Here is a 22,729-nt window from a genome sequence, read left to right as displayed (position 1 = left end):
TATACTCAAGTAAGCAAAACAGTTTCTCATATGTAGCATCCTTGAAACTCACAGGAATAAGCGTACACATAATAAGCACAACAGCGCTTTTTGCCTTTTTTTTACGGAGGCAAACGAAGGGGGGAGGCGCGAAGGGCGAGTTGAGCGCACGTAAGAAGATGGGTGTTAAAACAACAGCGCCTGCACGTATGCCATTGTTTAGTGTTTCGCCTCCGGACCTTCATATCACTTGCTGTGATTCTACTACTCAGCGTACGGTTAACCAAGGGTATCAACGGGAGAGTACCTCTGTCAGTTAACGATATTTTCTTTTCTTCGCGATCATGAACTGCCTGTGACTACCAGCGTCTTCAATCACAGGCGGTCCATGCTCCAGCTGGGAGATGATCATCTTGCGAAATAAGAGTCATGTTGAAATTATAAGAGTTTGTATGGGAATATTTACGTCCGTTTTTGGGAATAAAAAAATACAGTCAAATTCTCAATAGAAATACTTCACCTAATTTTCACAGTGTAGTGCTTGTTATCTGACCGCTTACTGTGTTGAAAGGAACCCATTTTAGCGAGTTATCCATTTCAAGGTTTACTACATGAGTGAAGCCCTTATGTAATAAATATTCCCATAAAAACTTTTATAATTTTGCCATAGCTCTTATTTCGCAAGATGATAATCTTACAGCTGGATCTTGGGCTGCTTGTGCTTTAATGAAACTACCGTTCCATAGTTGATAATTCGCATGCTTTTATGACGGTTCACGGTAAAACTGCCCCTTTTACACTGTGAACCATGAAATTATAAGCCTTTTGACAGCAAACTATGAGCTCTCTCGAGATACTTTTATCCTGATTTTATGGTAGTTTTGTGGAAGGTCTGAACATGCTGCGGAGCTGCGAGAGGAATAAGAAGGGAGAAAATGCAATCGATAGCTTCGCCCCACCACCTCATTCTTTTTAAGGTAACACTAACACACGCATAGTTACCAGTTACGATGGTTACGCTGCCCCCGCATAACATTCTTTGCTGTTAGCGTCACTCTGAGATGGAGAGCTGCGAGAAAAAGAGAAAAGAGAGGATCCCTTCAACCTGCCCGCCGCCATCGCTCGTGTTTTCGATAAAACACACACAAAACCGCCAGCCATGAAGGCCATACTGTCCCCCGCTTAACCTGCTCTGTTGGTGGTACTATGTGGAGTCCGAGTAGCGTAGCAGCGAGAGGAATGGAGAAAAAAATTATAAAGTCCCTCGGGGCTTGACGCCAACGCCGCTTGTGTCCTGATGAAATATACAAAAAACCGTCAGCCACGATGGTTTCGCTGCCCCCGCATAACTAACCTGCTTTGCTCATGGCATTAAGGAAGTTTGAACGAAGGGAGGCAGCAAGAGAAATGGGACGCAGAAAGTCCCTCGATGCTTAGTTCACTGCCCATGCACTACCCGTATGTAACGAGCAGAAGAACAGCGAGAACAATGGTACGAGCCAAGGGCTTTGTGCTACCGCTGCTTTTGTTTTGATGACGCACACGACAAAAACTGCCAGCTACTACCTGCCCCCTCATGGAAAACACGTGCTCATAGACGCCTCTGTTTTTCGTAAGAAGCAGACTAGCTATTCTTGAGAGAAAACAAGGGAGACTGAAACACTTATCATTTTACAAGAATTCGGTCACGCAAACGAAGGAAACTCTATTACCATTCAACAAGTCATAGTACTACGAAATATATCATGATAGCGATGTCTGGACAGTAGAAAAACTTGATTCGAAAAGTGCCGTGAGGCCTAATAACAGTCAGGCGGATAACATCAGGGAAAACCTAAAAATATTTCGTCCGAAGACCCCCAAGCTTCAATTTGTGTAATGATATATATATATATATATTATTAGTAATTTAACAATGGCGTTGATAGGCGGGAAACTCAGCCAGTCGTGAAATATTCACTTACGGCTTAGAGTTCTTGTTTGAAGGCAAGCTCATAGGTGATTCTTTCCTTGCAATTTTTCAATTCCATGAGATTTGACCACGAACAGGAATTGTTGGTCAAAAGTTTTTCCAGATGGTTTTTTCAAATTTGAGACAAGCCCGTAGGCGATTCAGATGCATTTCCAAAATGAAAGCCTCGTGGAATTTTGGAGATGTTACTACAGCTGCTAATCACGTGTGACCTTGAAAAACAAAACAGTTCTCGTTACGAGACAAGCGTGGTACACTAACAGGAACAGTTTCTCTATACCACATTTGCAAGAGATTGTTCGAATAATTTCCCCGGTTGTGCTTCTTCAGCGGACATTGTAACATTTTACAATCCTGTCAATGTGAAGCAAAAGCTCAAACTTCACCTCGGATCGAAGCCTTCTAAAACAATAGGTTTGTCTATACGCGAAAATAATCCTTAGCTTATTCAAGTGGAGGCTTCGGTAAGACGCCAGCCCATCACTTATTAAGTTATGGCATATTTCCACTTTTACAACCTGTGGCTTGAGTATAAACAGCCCGTAGATTTCTCTATCACATCGATACGCCTCTACAAAAACTAGGATATTGTTTATATGTAGCACTCACTGTTTCACCAGACGCAATTTAAGCATAGTATTAATTTCCCCTTTTGAAATAAAAATAATCATATTTGTTATTCAGGGTCTGAGCGAAATAAGTTAAATTTTTCAATTATTTCGGAACATCCCTTTTATATGTTTTTCTATAGGAGTGCTGCTTCTAGCACGTGGCGGCGAAAAAAGTAAAATTTGCTATGGTATCTTTCTAGGCGCAAACAGCATTCCCGCCAAAACACATCACCATCTGCGATACACGACTCGTTTGTCACGTTTGAGACCACATGAAATTTAACGTGATATCAGTATATGTTAGTAGACGATTTGGTGTGTAGTATCGCTGAGCATTTTTACGAATTGTACCGTATTTTGAGGAGTTAACCGTATTGTACCGTATTTTGAGGAGTTGGCATTAACCGCCACAATACAAACAACGAGTATAATAAGTTATTTATCACCCAACTGCTCTTTTTTCTGCTAATAAGTCTCTCTGCTCATTTCTCACAAGGTGAGAATAGCAAAGCGGATAGAGACGCGTAGCGCGCGCAGCCGACTAGTAAACAGGTTTTTTTACAGTACAAAATAACCAAATGTCCAAATAACCGTCGAATATCGCAGATGTTTGTACTCTATTGGCGCGTTATTTGTACTCTACTTTGTGCATTTGAATAATAAACCTCAATACTTTCCTCTTGACCTTACGACGACGTCTAAATATGTAAAATTTTAATAGCCTCTGACAAGGTCGGAAGAATTTTAATTTATGTATTTCCGACGTTGAGGTAGCTGTTAAGTAATTGTGTTAGTGGCTATTTTAGAATTTCCTTTCCTACCCGTAAAGTCGTTGCATCTTACGGTTGGTAATAATACAGACCAACCGACTAACTTAATTAGTGGCTTCAAGAAATGCTCATATGCTTACACTTCCGATCTTAGTCGACTGCGTATGTTGTCGTTTTATCTGAGAGTAAATGTGAAGACTCATTTGAGCTGTTTGGTCCAAGTTTGCTTCTAATTGACCTTTCTACTTTGATTACTGATCTTTTGTTATGATCGTGTTTTGATTGGGTGAAGAGACAAGTGGCAGACGTTGAGCATTCTAATTGGCTAACTCATTATTCGCGCGCAAATCAAGGGGTTTGAAAGTCCATTTGGCGCTTCAAACCCCAACACAACTACAAGCTGTAAACAAGTGCACATACAACTCTTTCCGTCAACTTCTGATTTTAGTCCTTTTCATTGGCACAACCGCCACCGCAGCATCTACTCCTATTTTCGTTTTTCTACCTGACCTGACAGTTTAAGATCACCGTAATTTCTGGTAAGTAAATTTGCGTAGTGGAATGTTTATGGCGCCAAACGCAAGTTTTGGCGCCAACATGTTTCATAAGTTTTCAAGGCAACCGAGCCAAAAATGTTTTCTTTGAATTGAAATGAGACGTAAACTTGGCCTTACCTGTAATCGAGAGCCTTTTTCTCTTCTTAGTTTGATATATTGGCGTCGTAAGATTTGGATCGCGCGTTCGACAATGGATAACCCCCCGACCAAAGTAAACCTTGAAGACAGCGGCTGTGTGGTCGATGGATTACGAAGTGCTCTTTTGGATGGCAACGTGGAAGACCAAAATTTAATGGTACGTCGTGTTCAATCACAAATTTCTCGCTATTTCGCGATTGATACCCAACTTCATAGTTGTATGTAACTCTTAAATGAGCACGCGGTGTTCCCTCGTGGAATCGACATGGCGTAAATTAATACTTCGATCAAAGCTTTACTTTACCTAGCTCAACATCAGTTTTTTAGACGAGTTTCTGTAAGCCATAAGAATAACTGCATTTTTTTTTAAGATTTTTAAAAGATATTTCGTCTTTGCCATGGCCACTTTAGTCTCTCTCCGTTTGATATATATGCATATATTATCTAGTAATTGTTCTTTGACGTCACTGCTCCCTGAAGGTTACGATTCAACGCACGTGTGTACTCTAGTGAATAGTAAAAGTTTTAGAAGAGCATTTTGTCGAAAGTTATCAAGATGACTTCGGTAAGTACGTATGGAGAGTGCTTTCGGTGTCGGATTTTTGTATTGATGCTCTGGCAAAGTGTGAAAATTATGTTGTCGACTTTGTTATTTGAGTAAGATAAGAATGGAGTAGTTCCACCATGTCGACCTTTACCGATTACTTCTCAAATTTGTTCTGGTTTTGTTTTTTCTTACTTGTCTAAATCCAAAAGCAATTTTAAAAAGCTTCGGTTAAAACAATTATCCCCGGTCAAATCGAAACTCTTCCTCAAAGTTGAAAAAAATCGAACGCTTTTCTCGCGCGAATCCCGCCTTTCTTGGTTAAGTCGAGCTTATTGTCCTTTTCCTTTGGCAAAGCCGGGCTTATTGTCCTTTTTCTTTGTGCGTATTAGAAATTTCAAGAATGCTGTATTTTATAGACTAACGATTTTAACATGATGTTGCCACAAGGGCTTGACTATATTGGTTACGATAGTTTGTGCGTTGTTTGATTTTGATCACCGTAGTAATTTGTACGACAACTGCGCACTATGTCCGTACATGATAATATGAATAATTAATGATGCTATTGTGGCTTGTTCGCGAAATAGTGGCTAGGCTTCGCGTCTACGAGAGCTCTCTTTCCTGGAAACAAAAAATATACAATAGCAAACCGGAAAACAAACCAGGAAATTGTCAAAATTTTTTGTAATACTGTAGAACTGTTTATTTTACGTCATTTACACATGACTACACACGTCTCGCCACATTCGAAATTCCAGTAATATTCGGTATTTTGGTTTGTAATGCTTTTAAATATTGGCAATGACAGCAGAGACAGGCGATCCCATAGCTGTACCAAAAACCTGCCGATAGTAGGTGCCGTTGTATGTAAATTGCGTGATTTTGAGGCAAAAAGACCGCAGATGAATTATATCCTCCACGGTCAAAGAAGTTCTTTGTCCCAGGGACGCGTCTCCTTTGAGTCTCTCCTCCGCAACTTTAACGACAAGGTCAATGGGGATTTTGGGGGACAGCAAAACAATGTCAAAAGATGCCAATTTGTCACCAGCATTAAGAATTTTATCCCTCGTGAAATCTACAAATTTGCAGGAATTTTTGATAGTATAATCAGTATTCCTAACAGGTGACAAAATTCTCCTAAGATAACTAGAAATTACAGAAGTCTGAGAATTAATAAAAGAGACCATGGGTCTCAATAGAATTCCTGATTCATAAATTTTAGGTAAACCATAAAAACGTGGACAGAAGCTGTGTAACGAAGTCTCCAGAAATTAATAGAACATTTATTTACCACAACGCTATTGCATAAGCTGAGCTAGAAACTTCTCCATATTCCGGAACATTCTATTGAGTTATTTTAAGGATATGTATATAAGGATATATCATTAGTGTCTAGATTGTTCTTGTTCAAAAATAGTGTTTCAGAAATAAGTATGATGTAATTGGTTACTATAGATAAGGTTCAAGATCGTAAGGTTTTCAGAAGTTTAAGATAAATAATAAAGTGTTTTAAAGGGAAAACAGGAATTGTCTCCATGCTTCGTGACAAGCTGTCATTTCTGCACTTATCAAGTGCTTATGGTCGCTGTTGAGTTGAGCAATGCTCTTCTCTACAGTGGAGACAATTAGCAATAGCAAACTTGAGACCCTTCTCAAAACCACTCCATTCTGGCATGGCTAACTTCTTGGAGGAAAGGTTTATCTGTTAGAGATGAGCCTGAATTACCAGGAGACCTCTTACTGAGCAGTTGAAGGAGTTTTCTATTGTGTTTCTCACTCTGTTTGATAAACGTCTGTTGTTGTTTCAAACAGCAGAACTCCTTGACCCAGGAGGTTTCAGAGTTGTTGATCAATTAGGTCACCCCTAATGAAGGCACTTGACAGGAGTGTCAAAACATTGGGTGTATGAGTTCTAACTTGTTGATACATCCATTAAATTTCTAAACCAGAGTAGCATAGACCATGTCTGAAGTAATTAGACATTGCAAAGTGACAATATGTCATCAGAATCTTACTGAAAATGAAAACTGGAAAAGACCTGTTTAGACCCAGAAAACGTAAATTAATTTGCATCTTCATTGTGCTAAGAAACTACTGTATTTACTCATGTATAAATGGACCTTTTATGAACAAAAAATCAACCTCAATTTATACATGAATCATACACAAAGACCTGATCCAAGCAATCCAAGAAATTAGTACAAGTTTTCAAACCAGTTTTAATTGTAAACAGTCTAGTCGGTTTCTAGCGCAGTCTTCGTCAACAAAAAAGTTTGAAATATAAATTTTAAGTGGCTTAAACAAACCTACTGGAGCTGATTTCTATTGTCTTCTGATCTGTAGAGCAGACATTTTTTTCTTACAGCTTCACTGCTGTTTATGGTGCTGAACTTTCATTTTCATCGAACAATTATAGTAGTTTAGTGACCTGGCAAATGCTGTTGTCTTGTGTAGTCATGTTTATTGCATGTGTGGACCAATTATATTATTGTAACCAAAGGCTTGTTATGCTTGTTAGGCACTCATGCCAATAACAATGCAGTATACAAGCATTTTTTTTTCTTTGTTGTTAGCAGCCAGAAAGGGACCAATTACATTGCAACTACAGGTTAACAAGGAAACAAAAACCTATTTGTAAGTGTTTTAGGTTACATTGTTAACAAGGACTAGGCCACATTACTTCTCACCTGTTTACCAGTTTATGAAGATATCTTCAAAATATATGAAATATTCCCCCAGGTTTAAATTAAAAGTCATTGAGTTTGCACAGAAGTCAAACAACTGTGCAGCAGGCAATGAATTCTACTTCAATGAAAAGTTGGTTCACCACTGGTGAAAACAAGGCGAGAAACTAAAATGCATGCCAAAGAACAAATGCAGCAACTGTGGGAAAAAGTTCTGGTGGCTCAATGCAATTTACAAAATATAGAAAATTTTCTCTAGTAAATTGAAGTGCTTGTGAATGCTTAAATCATGGTGATATAAAGAAGTGCTAACAAGCTCCACATCACACTGTTAGATTTTGTGCTGCAATTTTTTTTAATTCTCAGAAATAAGAGATTAACTTTCTGGGAATTTCTATCAATCTGAATTTTACTTATTTGATCACAAATGATGAAATATCTGCTTTTTGACCTTGAAAATAGGGGGTCAACTTATTCACGAGGAAATGTGGAAGTTGATGGGAAATTATATAATGATACTTCAAACAGCCCTTTAGATCCTCAGTGTGACAATATATCAATTGTCTAGATCAACCAATCAACCTTTAGTTCAACCATGTGCTTGAGTTGCTGTTGTCTGTTTTGACAATATGGCCGTGTAGCATTGCTTTGTTCCAGATTAAAGTTCTGTTGAGTTTACTGTTTATCAAGTAACAAGTCCTGATCTATACACTCAGGATATTAGCATTGGTTATTGTTTTGTAAGAAAGTTTTTCTTTGTTTGTGTCTATACTAGTGATGACTCCATTGAGATGTTTGGAGAAAAGGTTACTCCTTCGCTCTGACAAAGGGCTAATGCTTGAAGTTTCAGCCTTTTTAACTCTTTACTGTGGCAAATTTACGATCTCAACTATGTGGTAAACACCAACTTACCTGTTATACTTTCCCACCAATACAGCACTACAGTTTCTTTAGAAACTTACTCCCTTTATTCATTTTACTTTGGACTTGACAGACTTTACAACAGTCAACATGGACATTTAACTTATCTGGGATATTACATCTCTTTTTTGCCTTTTCACGATATATCCATGGATGTTTTCAAACAGAAGTAAATCATCCACGTGGAAGATGTATTTGAACAGTATTTTCCAGAATGTTTAGATAGTCAATATTCTATTAAATCCACTTAGGTATAGATTGCAATATTCTGATTGTAAAATGCCAGTCTTGTGGTGTTGTAGTTAATTACATAAGCTTCACCTTATCAGGAATTTAAACCATTGAGTTTGAATTCGAGTTGGACTTTGAGACAGTTCCAATAGGATGATTTCCCAGACAAATTAATTATCTCTTGGCATGATCATGGCCCTCTTTTAAGGGTCTCCTAATATCATCCTTCAGAATCATTCACCATTTTGACTATGAGACATACAGCCTAACTGATCAAAATTTAAATGAAATACGCTTTTTTTTTTTTGCTCTGATTTGTAAGTAGAAGAGCAATTCTTTGGTATTAGATCTTATATGCAAAGCTAGATTAGTTGTTTTTCTCCTTGTCCACCATCTCGTACTTTTACTGGAGGTGGTGGTTCATGTGCTCGGAAATTGTTAGGGCTTCCAGTGCACTGACATTTAGAAAGATGCCCACTATTTTTGTTAAAATAGTATTCATGGTCCATTTCAATGTACTTTACCAAAAGTCAAACATCCTGTGTTTTTGAAATAATAAATGTTGAAAGTAGGTTCCCAAGGTCTTTGGGCATGGACTGAAAAAATGTTCTCCATGGGATTTGAAATCCTAGGGCTTGCATGGTGTCTTATTTAAATAGTTCTAATTATGTTTTTTTATCTTGAACTGAAGCTTGATCATTTGGAGATGTCTGGGGTGAATGAGTCCAAGTCAAGTTTAAAGGATGAAACTCCAGTCAAGAAGAAGAGATTTCATGTTTTTGTGGCCAAATGGGAAGAGTCACCAGAGTACAACAAGTGTTATGAAATTTGGGAAAAACACAGCTTGTCAATTATCCTGGTGTGCGTAACAGTCCTTTTACTCATCTACAGCATTGTTGCCATTGCTCATAGTGGATTTGACAAAGCTAAGTCCTTGTTTGGACTTACCATGTTTTTGTGGTTTTGCATGACGTACATGTTCATAAATAAGCACTGTGGAGCAGAAATCTATCAAGTGGTTTTGAAGCCAATTGCTGAGGCATTCAGCAGTAGATGGCGTTATTTGAAATGGTGAGTGGACATTGTTCTAGAGCAGGAGTATGTTGTTATGTAAAGGATTTTTTAGGAAATGTTTGTCCATGTACTTTTAATCTTTGTCAGGGAGTACTGAGTAAATGAGAAGAGTGGTTAAATTTTAATGTTTGTATCCACTCCTTTTATGAAGCTTTTTGACAACCAGTAGCATCACATGTGTAGCTCTGGAGGTTAACATTGAAAACTAACACATGGTGAACTCTACAGCAAGAGTTCCATTGGTAATCCTGCCTGGGTCACTGGTGCAGTGCTCCTGTGTAAGGCGCTTGCATGTATCTATCACAGAGCCTATAATAAAAGTATTTTTTCTAGCACACATAAAAAGTATCAGTAAATTGTCATGGGACCTTGAATAAATTCCTTGCTGTGGAATTCTACTGTATGATTCATTGCGTTTACATACAGTTTATAGCACTGCTGACAATATACAAAGGGCACAGTTTCCCATGCCACGTGCATAGTTTGAGCGTGACTTACAGGACTTTTTGCTGTTTTTTTACCGAGTTAGTTTTAACGAAGGATCTTAGGCTGTGTAAGAAGCAATAACTTCGAATTGTTGCCAGATAGACCCTCATTTGTTATTTGTTTTTATTATCCTGTACAAGAATACAAGGAATCAGACGCATAGAAGTTGTTGTGTCTTATTTATTCTGCCAAGTGTAGCTGGCCCTTACATCTTCACTGTTGGACTAACATAGGGCATAAAAGCAAAATTGTGTGGATATCCAAGATTTATTAAAACATGAGTCATAATTGCTTCAACCTTGTAAAGAACTTTCACTTAAATCTCTTAATAAAAGACAAAGAAATTAAGATTGAATGACCCATTCTCAGAACAAATGATTTCTTTTCTAGGGTTCTTTTGGTTATTGTGTTGGTATTACTTGGAGTATTTTTCGGATTGGACACTGCTAAGAAACCTGAACGTTTTATTTCCCTTGCTGGATTGCTTGTGAACATTCTCTTCTGTTGGATTTTCTCAAAACACCCAAGAAAGGTAAATTCCACCCTCTTTTTCAAATTCTTTGGCTGAACATCCACTAGAAGTAATCATCATTCAGTAGATATGCAAATCCTCAAATAAGTAATGAGTTTATTTCAAATTTAGGATGAGTGGGGCGCACTTTGAGTTGGGTGGCTGGAAATGGTCAGGGGGGAAAAATCCTCGAGGTATGGGACACCTGTGGCTGTGGAAACCATTGGGGATAGCCTCTAAATATTTCCCCAAGTCATGGAAGACTCATGTTTGTTTGTTTTTCATTTATTATTATTATTTTGATACAGCATTAGCATGAAAACTTGAATAAACTGCATGTGTAGTAATGGTGAGATCTGTTATTGATATTCAATGGCAGAACATTTGGTACTCATGTTATTTTTATTTTCTAACTTGTTCAAAAACTGAATGAATTAGTGCACTAGTGAGTGGAAAAGAGCAATTAAACATGAGGAATTCTTTACATCCTTTTTTCTCTCATTACTTGTCAGATTAACACTGGGGAAAGAGAGGGGGGATCACTGTAAGTAGACTTAAGAATTGTTTACAAATTGTTTTTCAACTCTCCTTTCTTCATTGCTAGGTTAAGTGGCAACCAGTTATCTGGGGACTTGCTTTACAGTTTGTGTTTGGCTTGCTTATTCTTCGTACCAAATTTGGTTTTGAAGCTTTCAAAGGTGCAGGAAATCAAGTGACAGCATTCTTGGATTACACCAGTGTTGGGGCTGCATTTGTGTTTGGAGAAGGCTACAGAGAACATTTCTTTGCCTTCCAGGTATATATTAATGTGCTTTATTGTTTTTTTAGAGGGCACGGTAACGAATCTTGCAATCTGATTGGTTCTTTACCTGGTCAGTATTTTCCTATCTCTGCCCACGGGCCACGGTAACGCTTTCGTGAGTCGCCGAGTACATCCCAACTTTCGTTGTCATTTTTCATAAATATACCTCGTTTTCTGGCTGGGCTGTATTTTTAAGCAAACATGTCGGTCACTACCTCAAGCCGATAAATAACTTATGAATCCTCTCTTTTCTCTCTATCAAATCACTTTGGTCGACAGAAAAATATTGGTTTCAGAATGAATTTGTATAAACAATAGTGTCATTACGTTGGTTGACAAGCGGCCTAAAAACCGTCTGCAATTAATTTTAATCGTTCACAAAAAGTACCCAGAAAGTTGAAACGTGAGGTATTTGGTTACAGTTAAACTGAACGATGGAACTTTCATTCATTTAATATCTGAATTTTCTCGAGCAATTTGTTCATAGTGAAAGAGCGAGCGAAGTTTTAAATTCTACAACAAATATACGCTCCTGGTGAGTCTTTCCAATTCCGTTCAATTTGGACATTTGTACCTTAAATTGCACTACAGAAATTGAAGGAATTTTTTGAGAAAAGGCCGCATTACATTCCCTTGTGTCTCGTTGGAGTGTGCCGTTCGAATTTAGTTTTTGTGAATGAAAGATCAGAGTTAAACACGCCATTACAGCAAACAAACGAGCAAACTCTCACAACTTCAAAATAAAAAAAATTGAATCTACTCACAATTACTTTCCTCGCCGTTTACTTAATGAACAGAGGTAAATCTTCGTACATGAATGAATCGTCGATGAGAGTGAATAATAGTTTCCGTTAGATCATTAACTGATTTTGAAGAAAACATTGTCGTGACAGTCCTTGCCAAACTAGTTCTGTTGGTTTTCAAATGTTCCTACACTTTTTTTTTTCTTGCACGCTCTCTAATTGACAGGTGTCAGATTGTGACAGATACTTGTAAAAATAATGTTTTAAAGTTTGTTTGGAAGCCTTTTAAATCACCTTTATCGTTACGGAAATGAAAATGTTTCGCTGAGGCATCTCTCTTAAATTTGCATCACCTCTATTTTAACTACCATTTACTCACTCAAAAATTGTTCAGTTTATGGAAGATCTTGCCGTATTTACCGGCATAAATCATTCGGGTTCTTTCGGAAAGAATTTCGTCAAGTTTAAAAACAATAAATATATGTTATTTACCGGCTAAGGGTCGGTCTGTATGGTGAAAAACTGTGACCTCGGTCTTGAAAATGCTGCCCTCGGCCTACGGCCTCGGGCAGTATTTTCAAGACCTCAGTCACAGTTTTTCACCATACGGACCTCCCAGCCGGCAAATAACATATATTTATTGTAGACAACATTCAGCTGTAAGTGATAACTGTTTACTTATGGTTAGTTTATTAGAGAGGATACATCAGTCAAACCCTTACCTTCTAGACACTATTTAGGGGCTAATTTTCTAATATACTAGGCCAAAATTGTCATATGGAGGCCAAGTGTAGAACAGAACTTTGCCACCTTATGGAAAAGGGAGAAAGATTGCAAGTGTGTGTTTTGGATTAACCCTTGAAGTCCCACAAGTGATTAACATGTAATTTCTCCTTATATTATCCATAAACTATCCTACAAACAGGTAATGAGAATATTCAAACTTATCAGGTAGAAGTTTTCTCTTGATTTAACAACAAATTCTTGTTACTTATTTACAAGGAAATGTGTAGCAGCTGGAGGGGAGAATTAACAATCAGATCCTGGCAGTTAAAGGGTCAAGGCTCTTATTTTAAGCCTTTGTAGTTTATTACACCTGCGCTATCAACTGGGTTACACAAAAGTAACCAAAGGATTCTGATAAGAAATAGCATACTTGAAGTAAATTATAGTTGTTTGACCTGTGGTTGAAATAACATGATGAATTGATATTTTTTCTACATTTGATGTTGTTAAAGAAACTGAAATCTAAAAAATTTTTTAATTTTTTAATCAACAGGTGCTGCCCATTATTATTTTCTTCAGTTCAGTTATCTCAGTGTGTTATTATATTGGTATCATGCAAGTGATTATCAAGAAAATTGCGTGGCTTATGCAGAAAACAATGAAGACAAGTGGTGTGGAGAGTTTGAATGCTGCTGGAAATATCTTTATTGGACAGGTACTGTATATGTGTAATCTAATTTATAAACTCTGATCCTTGAATCTGGTTGGTACCATTTAATTCACTGCCAGGTTGCCAAGAAGACAATATTGCCTGACTTGTACTTCACATTCACCACTGTCTTTTCAGAAAAAATTCTGCCATTCTTTGTGTACTTGATGCATGTGTATAAAACTATCAGGACTTAAGTGCAATATCTCTCTTGAGGCAGACAAGAAGGTTCTTTAGAAAATGAATTGAGAGAGTGATGGATTCCTCAACTTGGAAATATTTGAATATTCATTCTTGTGTTCTGTTTTTGTTTTGTTCTATGTAGACTGAAGCACCCCTTATGGTTAGACCATTTCTTGAACATGTCACAATGTCAGAGCTTCATGCAATAATGACAGGTGGATTTGCTACCATCGCAGGAAGTGTATTGGCAGCTTACATTGAGTATGGTGTATCAGCCTCTCATTTGTTGAGTGCATCTGTGATGTCTGCGCCAGCCGCTCTTGCCATTTCAAAGCTAATGTACCCAGAAACAGAAATTCCAGAAACTCTTGATGATGAAAATATTGAACTGCCCAAAGGGTAAGCCAAGTGAATAGTGGTGTCTGATTCAGGGTTGAAAGGATTTTTTAGTAACTAGACTTTGATACAAAGTCTCAGTGCAATGTCATGCTTCCATATTGAAACACTAAGAATAGTATGGGTGCTTTTCAAAGTAAAAGGTGAAATGCATTAGTTGCCAGCTCAGCTTGACAACCCTTTCAATTATGACCGCATTTTGAGACAAAGTATGTAACTTTGTGTTTGGTGCTAGTGGTTTTATGTATTGACTTTCTGCATAATCCTCTTGGTTGGGTGTTTAATGAATGTTTGTTCCACTCCTGTTCATGGATCTTTGACTTTGTCTTTGTCTTGTAGAAATGAAAGGAATATTATTGAAGCGGCTGCCAAAGGTGCCAGTACTGCTATTGCTCTTGTTGCCAACATTGCAGCCAATCTGATTGCTTTCCTTGCCTTTTTGGCGTTTTTCAATGGAGTCTTGTCGTGGCTTGGATCAATGGTTGGAAAACCAGAACTTAGTTTTGAGGTATTAATTAGGTCAAAATTTTCTAGTACCTTGAAGTGATTTAATTTATCTTGACTTTTGTTTGTGATTGAATAAACCAGAAATCAGTATACTTAGTCAGAGAAATCTATTTGTTTGCACAATGAATCAAAAAGTCAGAGCAGAATGTTGTTGGTGAATGTTATGGAGCCTTGTTGTGACTTGCAACAAGGTTGGAAAGTGAGTACTCAAGGTTTAAATATTGTACAACCTCAAAGTACTTTTATGTTTAAGGTGTAAACAGAAATCAGTGAAGAATTTCCCTTCATTAGAAGGGATACTTGTAGGTTTAAGCATTAAAGGTGTGCTGGTAGAAAATGTTGTGAGCCTCCAACTCTAGGAAGCTTCATATTGGCTGAAAAGGAAATATGTAAAAATCACTAGAGGATTTGTCTTCTTGTCTTTCAGTATATTTGTTCATATGTACTACGACCAGTTGCCTTTATCATGGGTGTTCCTTGGGAAGATTCAGATGTTGTTGCAGAGCTTCTTGGTATTAAAACATTCCTAAATGAGTTTGTGGCTTATACACGGCTTGCTGGGTTTATTGATAACCGGACAAAAATGAATGGCTTGCGCACAATTTCGGTGAGTGTTATATAGAATATAACAAAATGCACACAGCATGAAGTTGTCTACTGTTAAGTTAAAGTTGTATGGTTCTTATATGTTGTAAGAGATGATGGAAGCTTCATAATCAAAACATTTAGATGTGTGAATGGTATTACCATTCTTTCAAAGCTGTCTTCCTGCTTTGCTGTCTTTAAAGGGAATGCCCACACTCTAAAGAAAAACAATTGTTTAAATGTACTTGTAGATGATGAACTTAACATACTGAGTGCAAAACAATGAATATGGAAGGTGTTTGGTATAGTTTAGACAGACAGAGCTGCCTTAGATAGGTATAATGTAGTGTTGCATTCAGGAATTGAAAATAGCTTAGTATAACAGATTGTACATCTTTCATATAAGTTGTTATGAATTGTACTGCAATTCTCAGTATGCAAAATTTGTCTTCTGCCTGTGCATTTGAACAGTTGTTTTTATTTTAGTGGGTGCATTCCTTCAAGTAAAACTCAGTGAATTTTGGTTTTGTGTAAATGCATGATATTAATTTATTTTCATACTTAGGATCATAGCAGTGTCAAAGACATATAGTCAAGAGTTCCTTTTGAGCTTTACACAGTCATATTTAGATTTACAGTTGGTAGTATTTTGTCAAAATTTTATTTTCTTGAATGGTTTAAATGGGATCATAGTTTTGGTTTTAAATGTTAGCTGGCTTTAGTTGAACAGGTTCCAGCACCCATCAACCAGTCTTTGCATGTTATGGCAACTGTCACCATAATCCATTGATGGATGAAAAAAAAAAAGACGATTGTGTCATAAACTCAAGCTTGAAGTTGGCAAATGTTCACTTAACTGCATTCTTGACATAATCTTAGTGCATGTGCCCATGAAAATGGAAGGAAATTAAATGCTGTGATGCATGTTCCATTCTCCCATCAGCTAACAAAATATTCCCCTTGATATGAACTAATGGCTGTGTTGTAAACATAGGGTTATAGTTTGCAGTTGCAAACTTAACAGCATTCTTGTTATAATCTCATTATATGTTTATGAAAATGTTGAGGAAAACAATTCTTAAATCAGATAAACAGCTTGTTTTCTTTGATGTAATCACTCAAACCCACTTTGTGTTAATTATTTTAACATATCACATGTTCAGCATGCAATGTCTGCAAAAACACTAAACCTGAAGATTCACAATTCAACTTCTAATTTATCATGTATTCCAAACTTAATATGGGTTGTAATGCATACACTAACTGTTCATACTGGCCTTTCTTACAACATTCCTGTCTCTTTTATAATAACTTTGTTTAGAATTTGAAAGTTTTTAAACTTTTGCTTACTGGATCTTTTTGCATTTTTATTTATAACTTTTCATGATTAAATTAAAATCTTACATGAAAGCATTAAATTTACAACATAATTGCCCAGTAACCTATTTCTTAGCTAAGGGTATGTAAAAACCATGTAGAATCATTAACACTTGATCTTTCTAAAAGACTGTCAAATATTACAGCTAGATGTACATGTTGGTGAATTTCAGGTCTTTTAAAATGTGTTTTTTTCTCCACTCTTGAATTTTTGTTTTACTTAATTTCCAATCAAACTTACATTGCAATAAAATTGTAAATTTGCTTCACCTTTGTATTTGTTATTAGAGAAAGTTTGCATTTTAATATCAAGAAATCTAAGACTAAAAAATGGAATGTCTAAAGTTGCCTTTGTTTTGCTCTGTCGTGTGTTTTTTTAACACTTAACATTCATTTTAAATCATTGGAAGGGCAGTCTCAAAAGACAAATTTTCCTAAAGACATGTTTACCTTTTGTTATAAAGAATGTTTACTGCCATTGTCACCATACCTCTTAAACATAATACACTGACTGCAAACTTATATTAATTTGTATGTCAAATGAGTAAACAACATATTTTAGATTGTTCTACCTACTTGATACTAAATGCACTGAATAATGGGCTCTTGACTGAATTCAGTTTTTTCTCAAAATGAATAACATGAATATAATATCTGAGATTTTCTCACCCTGAAGCCAATTCTAAGAAAATCTTACAACTGTTTAATATGCTTGATCAAACATCTAAAATATGATAACTTAGATTTACCAATTAAAGGCTTGTAATTTAACACACTTGTATGAAATAAAAAATGTTACATTTTCCCTCTTCTACAGCTCCCGATTAAACAGTCTCCCAAATAGATTCAGTAAATATTTTTTTAAATGTTAATTGAAATTTCACCTTTGTTTCTTTGCTTTTTGTTTTAGTTTTTATAATTACCATTTTCTTTAAACCCTTAAGGCTAGATTTAACCATAGAAGAATGAAATTGTAGATTTTTGTTAAATGAACTTGAATCCATCAATTGCACTCATTATTGAATGAGCTTTAACCCTTTGCCATCCCTATTGTGAAAACGTCTTGTTTGACTGATGAAGACTAACCTTTAAACATTAACAATTCCAGTGGTTCTCCTGAGGATCATCTATCAATTTGAAAATTTGTGAACTCCATAAATATGTATAGTATTTGAAGGATAACATGAAGATAATGTGGTCACAGGGAAATAGAAGCTTTAATCAATTTTATGAATAGGATTCTTATTTGGTGTAAAAAAATTAATTCCTGATTTCTATTGTTTCTAAACCTGTAACATTATTTTTGACCATGAATAACCCACAACTGAGTAAAAGGTACTCAGAGATAAATTTCAATTTAGGTTCTTTTTGTTGTGTAATAATTGCCTCTGAATCTTTCTTTTCTTCACTGCTTATTAATATTTCCAGTGTTGAATAAATGATAAAACCTCATTTAACAATAGTAACATCAATTACTGATTTGTCAGATTTATGTGGATTTGTGAAATTTGAAAAGTACGCTAAGTGAAATGTTTTAGTTAGGCAAAGTTCAACATAACATTTCAAGGAGGTTTAAACTTCAGATCTTATTTTTTAATTAATAATTTAAATCAGAACCATACAATGGTAACCCAGAAATTGACACTGAGAAAATAATCTTTTAATTTTATTTCTGCTTGCTGCCCTTAGAAATTACATACCAATTAGAGATTAATTTCGACACTTACAACCTGTTAACCTATCTTATAACAGCTAAAACAGGAAATAAAAAAATCATGTGAAATTCTCCACTTTTGGAACAGCTCGTTCTTAAAAGTGACCAGGTAATAAATATGTTAATTTCTAACCCTCTGGCATCTAAGATTTGATCAGTAATTCTCTCTTCTATTCGCTCTACATTTCCATGTAATTGAGATAATTATATCACAATAACAACGTTCAACCGATAACTTAAGTTTGTTGTCGTTACCTTGTTACAGATTAACGCATTTAAATCGCAAGGAGGACGTATTGAAATCGCAAGGAGGATGAAATTGTTAGTCTACCTAAAATATATCTTCAATTAGTCTTGACCTCGGTGAACTTAACCTTTTTTACCCTGAGAACTTACAGTTCTGTTGCTACTGTAAGAAAAATTATCCCGTTAACCCTAATTTCACATCAAGTAATTTTTACGGATCTTAATAAAGCAATAGTTGATGGATCAGCTTTTCCTATTCATGAACATTAACCCAAAATAATTTTCATTTGACTTTTTTTTAAGTGCCATTTTGTTATTGCACTACAATTGCCTTTCATTTGTCAATCGCAATTTTCGAATTGTTGCTTTTTCGTTCATTATATCATTTGTTCCTATTCAGTTTTCTTTGCTTTCATTCTAGTTTCCACTTGTCCTAACATAGATATCGGTTTTATTTAATTTTTCTATAGTTACTTTTGTTGTTAACGATTTAGTTCGTGTTCGCACTCTTTTTAATACAGATTTCATTCTTGGTATTAGTTTGCACTCGTCTTTAGTTTAGTTTTAATTGGTTTAATGTAGTTTGCACTTGTATTAACATGTTCTTCATTTTAGTTATTCTAAATAGCACTTTTCTTAACACAGTTTTCATTCGTTTTAGCACCATTCTACACTCACGTTAATCTAGTTTTCATTCACTTATACCTCCACTTTTATTGGATCACTACTTCGGCCATCTCCAATGTTCTTAATCCTTGTAACAAAAGCTCTTCATCTTCGGTAAATGTTCTACTGTCACCCAGTAATGGATATCTGCTTCACCATAGTCTTTCTTTTTTACTTCCTACATTGGATCTCTCATACTAATATCTAATATCTTGTCACCCAGTATTGTGCCCCTTCTCTTCTCCTCTTTTCTAAGAGATTCCTTCCTCGTTTCTATTGTATCACTTCATATTTCTCATGATCAATACTCTTTGAAACACAAAGTTGTCATCTTCAGCAACTTTTGCCACCACATAACTTGTAACCACTTAACACAATTCTCTCTTTACCGAACTTTTCTAACAGATTCGCTCGGAGATTATTGCCACGTATGCGTTATGTGGCTTTTCCAACTTTAGCTCGATCGGAATTCAAATTGGAGGGTTGGCTCCGTTAGCCCCGTCACGACGACAAGACTTGGCCACGGTTGCCTTACGTGCACTGGTTGCGGGTACAGTTGCTTGCTTGATGACAGCATGCGTTGCAGGTGAGATTTGTAACGTACATCTTTTTTAATTGCATCTGTCCAAACAGATACGTTCTGAAATCATTAGCACCTATGCTCTCTGTGGGTTTGCTAATTTGTCATCCGTCGGGGTTGTGCTTGGAGGTCTGGGGCCCATGGCTCCTAGTCGTGTACCGGACATGTCCAAGATAGCAATCAGGACCCTTATTGCTGGTACTGTTGCATGTTTCATGACTGCTTGTGTAGCAGGTGAGATTTATTAGTGTTACTTCCGATACATTGGATTCAGGAATCGAGAGTGATTAGAGCGGCTAGTCAGACCTAAGGTGAACATAAAATGGTACCTTTTTTTCAGCCAATCACAGTACATTGAAAGGATATCTTAAGATATATCGTCAAAACTAATCCGGGGTTGCACGAGCTTTTCTTCACTGTATTCTCGTATAGCGTGCTGTTCTTGGTCAAGAAAACTCGTCCCACCTTCCCAATCAATTAAGTGCCAAAACTCAATCTAATCACGACTTGAACATCATCTGTGTTTTACCTCGCTTAAACCTTTGACTCTTAAAAGTAAAAAAAGACTAGCATTTAGTATCTCCTTACAATATCACTCCTGAATCAAATGATAAGTTCACGAGATTAAAGGAGATGATCAACTAAATAAGCTCTTGATTTTCAAATAGACTCTCCTCGTCAGTACCATGGGAAAGGTTAAGGGAACAGAATGGAGAATATGCATACTCGTGTTACCTATTTGACGTTGTGGTCTCTGGCGAATGGATTTTGTTAGTAGTCAAACTTAGACACATCTCTCTTTTTCCTTACAAATTTTGCTTTTAAAATTGCTCAAATTAATGTCATCAGTGATTAAACCGTGACATATCTCCCTTTTTCTCCACAATTTCTGTGCGAGAAGATACAGAAAGGCTACCGTTCGGTGCCCAAAATCTACTTTTCATGTGCCAGTAAGCAATTATTGAAGAGGAAATTGGAAAACGGAGACAAGGACAAAATGATGAAATCACGGGATAGTCAAGATAACACTTATTAGCAGTTTGAGCAGTATCCGACTACCTAGCACATGTTAAACCACTTAGGGAATTCCTACCACAGCGTAATGTGATCAGGCAGTGTTTATTGTTTGGTGATTTTGTTTTCTTCTCACGTGGTTTCTTTCCAGGTGTCCTTTATGATGAGAGTTTGTACGAAGGTGTAGTTCAGATAGCGACTGCAGCACCCAATGCAACAGTTGCTCCATAAATTGCAGTGTACAGCCATATTGTAGATAGCTAATGCTTGGGCCTTTTCCTTCTTTTTTTTGTACCCTACTGCAAAGCTAAAGATCTTCAACAGACGACTGGGAAACTTATTAACAATCTTGCCGAAGTTAATTGTTATAAGTCAGTGGGACCTTGATTTAAGCATTGTTATTTTCTGTAGACTTTATTGTTCGTTTTCAAGGAAAGAAGGAGATCGAATTGTTTTGTTTACAAAGGCTTTCTGTCCTCAAATGTTTCTTTCAACACTTTGAAGGTGAATGCTGTGCAGGCTTTCGCTCTTATGATCTGATCCACAACTCTTCCCTCTGACTGTCATAAATTTCCTTGAGAAATTGATATTTTATCAAAGTAATGCCCTCCAGCTGGTAACGCTGCACATTATTGACTGCTTACTGGGTAATGTATCGATGTTGTGGGGAGATTTCACATAATTGAAAGCATTAGAGCACATCAGCGCATGTGCACGCTGAAGCACGGTGCGTGGGGGTATCTTTCTTTGCCATATGTGGGAAATAATATTTTAGTTCACACTATACTGTTTTGATGCTGCTTTCATGGTAAATAGAAAATTTATGAGGATATCAAGTAAATGTGTGTAAATGTTTGTTGAAATAGAAACAGTTTAAAGAGAAACAGTCGCTCGTATTTAGTAACTCAGAATTCAAAATAGCTACAATTAAGGGGAAAATAAGATTCAAACAATTTAAAAAGTTTACTTTAAACCTGCTAGGAGATTAGATTTTTTCTCTTTTGAATTAAACTCCCTGGATATTTTTAAAAGACGATCTCACAGTGGGGTAATATTTTTGGTAAACACCGTCCTACAACTTATAGCGTTCTTAAAACTTAATGAAGTAAATTTAACAATATCGTACGTTATTAATAAAAGTGAGAAAAGGATATGTTTTAAAGTTTTTTTTTTGCTTTTTAAGCGGGAGAGCGCCAACCCAGTCTAGTTTCTGTCTTGGGTACGTCAATGAGTATAGACATTTATTTGCAAATGGAGCTTCACACCCGACCACCCCCCTCCCGCCAAAATCGAATTTACGGTTTTCAAGCGTTGGTGTCCTTATTGCTACGAGGGTCTCCCTAATTGATCCTAGTGTTCGATCTTGCATCGGAGCTACCGTCTTTAAATTACCATCTTGTTAAGAAAGATTTTTTTTTTTAATTGCTCTACCCTTTGAAGAAACAGGCTTGTTACCCCGCTACTATGAGACACTATAAGCGAGTTTAAAAGCTATAAGTGACATATCACACTAACTCCATACACCACAGACGCCCTTACAGCTAAACCTTCGCGTGCGATCAATCGTTTTTTATTTGGTAGGAGCGCAAAAATCGATGGTTTAGTTCCAATTTTCGCGCTACAGTGTATTTCTTCCTCTGTCATATCAAAGCAACGCATGATTGCAGGTTACTCGTCTGTCCTCAGAGCATATCGTTAAGGTGATCCCTCTTCCTTTAGCGTTGGTTACCTTCCATCGCAGTTGTATTTCCAATGGTGCTTTGAACATTCTCAAAAGTAAATAGGGGTGGAGGTGTAAGAAGACTAGGTTATTACGAAACGACTACTTTACACTGTCCGCTGGGTAATTGTTCTACTATACCGCCCAGTTGCAGGACAGCGACCACTACTCAGAGCTGGCCACCCTGCCTGCTTGGAGATTTATTCCACGGCCTCTCAGCCCTTAAGGCCAATTTACCTCGATGACGTAATTGCAACAAGGAGTTACTTTTTCGCCCTTT

The 22,729-nt window shown here is 36.7% G+C and overlaps 1 protein-coding gene across 3 annotated transcripts; it reads left to right on the top strand.

Moving 5' to 3' along the window:
- Positions 1 to 4,049: 4,049 nt before the first annotated feature.
- On the top strand, positions 4,050 to 21,880 carry LOC131779880 (solute carrier family 28 member 3). Of its 3 annotated transcripts, none has more exons than XM_066171972.1 (10): positions 4,050 to 4,184; positions 9,102 to 9,481; positions 10,361 to 10,502; positions 11,086 to 11,277; positions 13,306 to 13,467; positions 13,787 to 14,043; positions 14,380 to 14,548; positions 14,975 to 15,154; positions 19,769 to 19,949; positions 20,881 to 21,880. In XM_066171972.1, exons 1-10 carry the CDS (start codon positions 4,080 to 4,082, stop codon positions 20,958 to 20,960), a joined length of 1,848 nt encoding a protein of 615 aa, XP_066028069.1. In that variant the 5' UTR covers positions 4,050 to 4,079; the 3' UTR covers positions 20,961 to 21,880. The 3 variants fall into 3 exon arrangements, with proteins under 3 accessions (XP_066028069.1, XP_058952458.2, XP_058952461.2); XM_059096475.2 differs by lacking the exon at positions 19,769 to 19,949 and adding an exon at positions 19,541 to 19,721; XM_059096478.2 differs by lacking the exons at positions 4,050 to 4,184; positions 19,769 to 19,949 and adding exons at positions 4,493 to 4,592; positions 19,541 to 19,721.
- Positions 21,881 to 22,729: the final 849 nt, after the last annotated feature.

The sequence above is a fragment of the Pocillopora verrucosa genome, chromosome 9, assembly GCF_036669915.1.
Source record: "Pocillopora verrucosa isolate sample1 chromosome 9, ASM3666991v2, whole genome shotgun sequence".
Lineage (NCBI taxonomy): Eukaryota > Metazoa > Cnidaria > Anthozoa > Scleractinia > Pocilloporidae > Pocillopora > Pocillopora verrucosa.
The sequence above is the reverse complement of the archived record's forward strand: the minus strand, read 5'-3'. Positions and strand labels throughout refer to the sequence as shown.

Bases quoted from the DNA above. Each gene is read 5' to 3' on its own strand.
- LOC131779880 (XM_066171972.1), top strand. From the start codon at position 4,080: ATGGATAACCCCCCGACCAAAGTAAACCTTGAAGACAGCGGCTGTGTG. The intron at 4,185-9,101 runs GTACGTCGTGTT...CTTGAACTGAAG, and splicing joins TGGAAGACCAAAATTTAATG to CTTGATCATTTGGAGATGTC. The intron at 15,155-19,768 runs GTGAGTGTTATA...CTGTCCAAACAG, and splicing joins ATGGCTTGCGCACAATTTCG to ATACGTTCTGAAATCATTAG.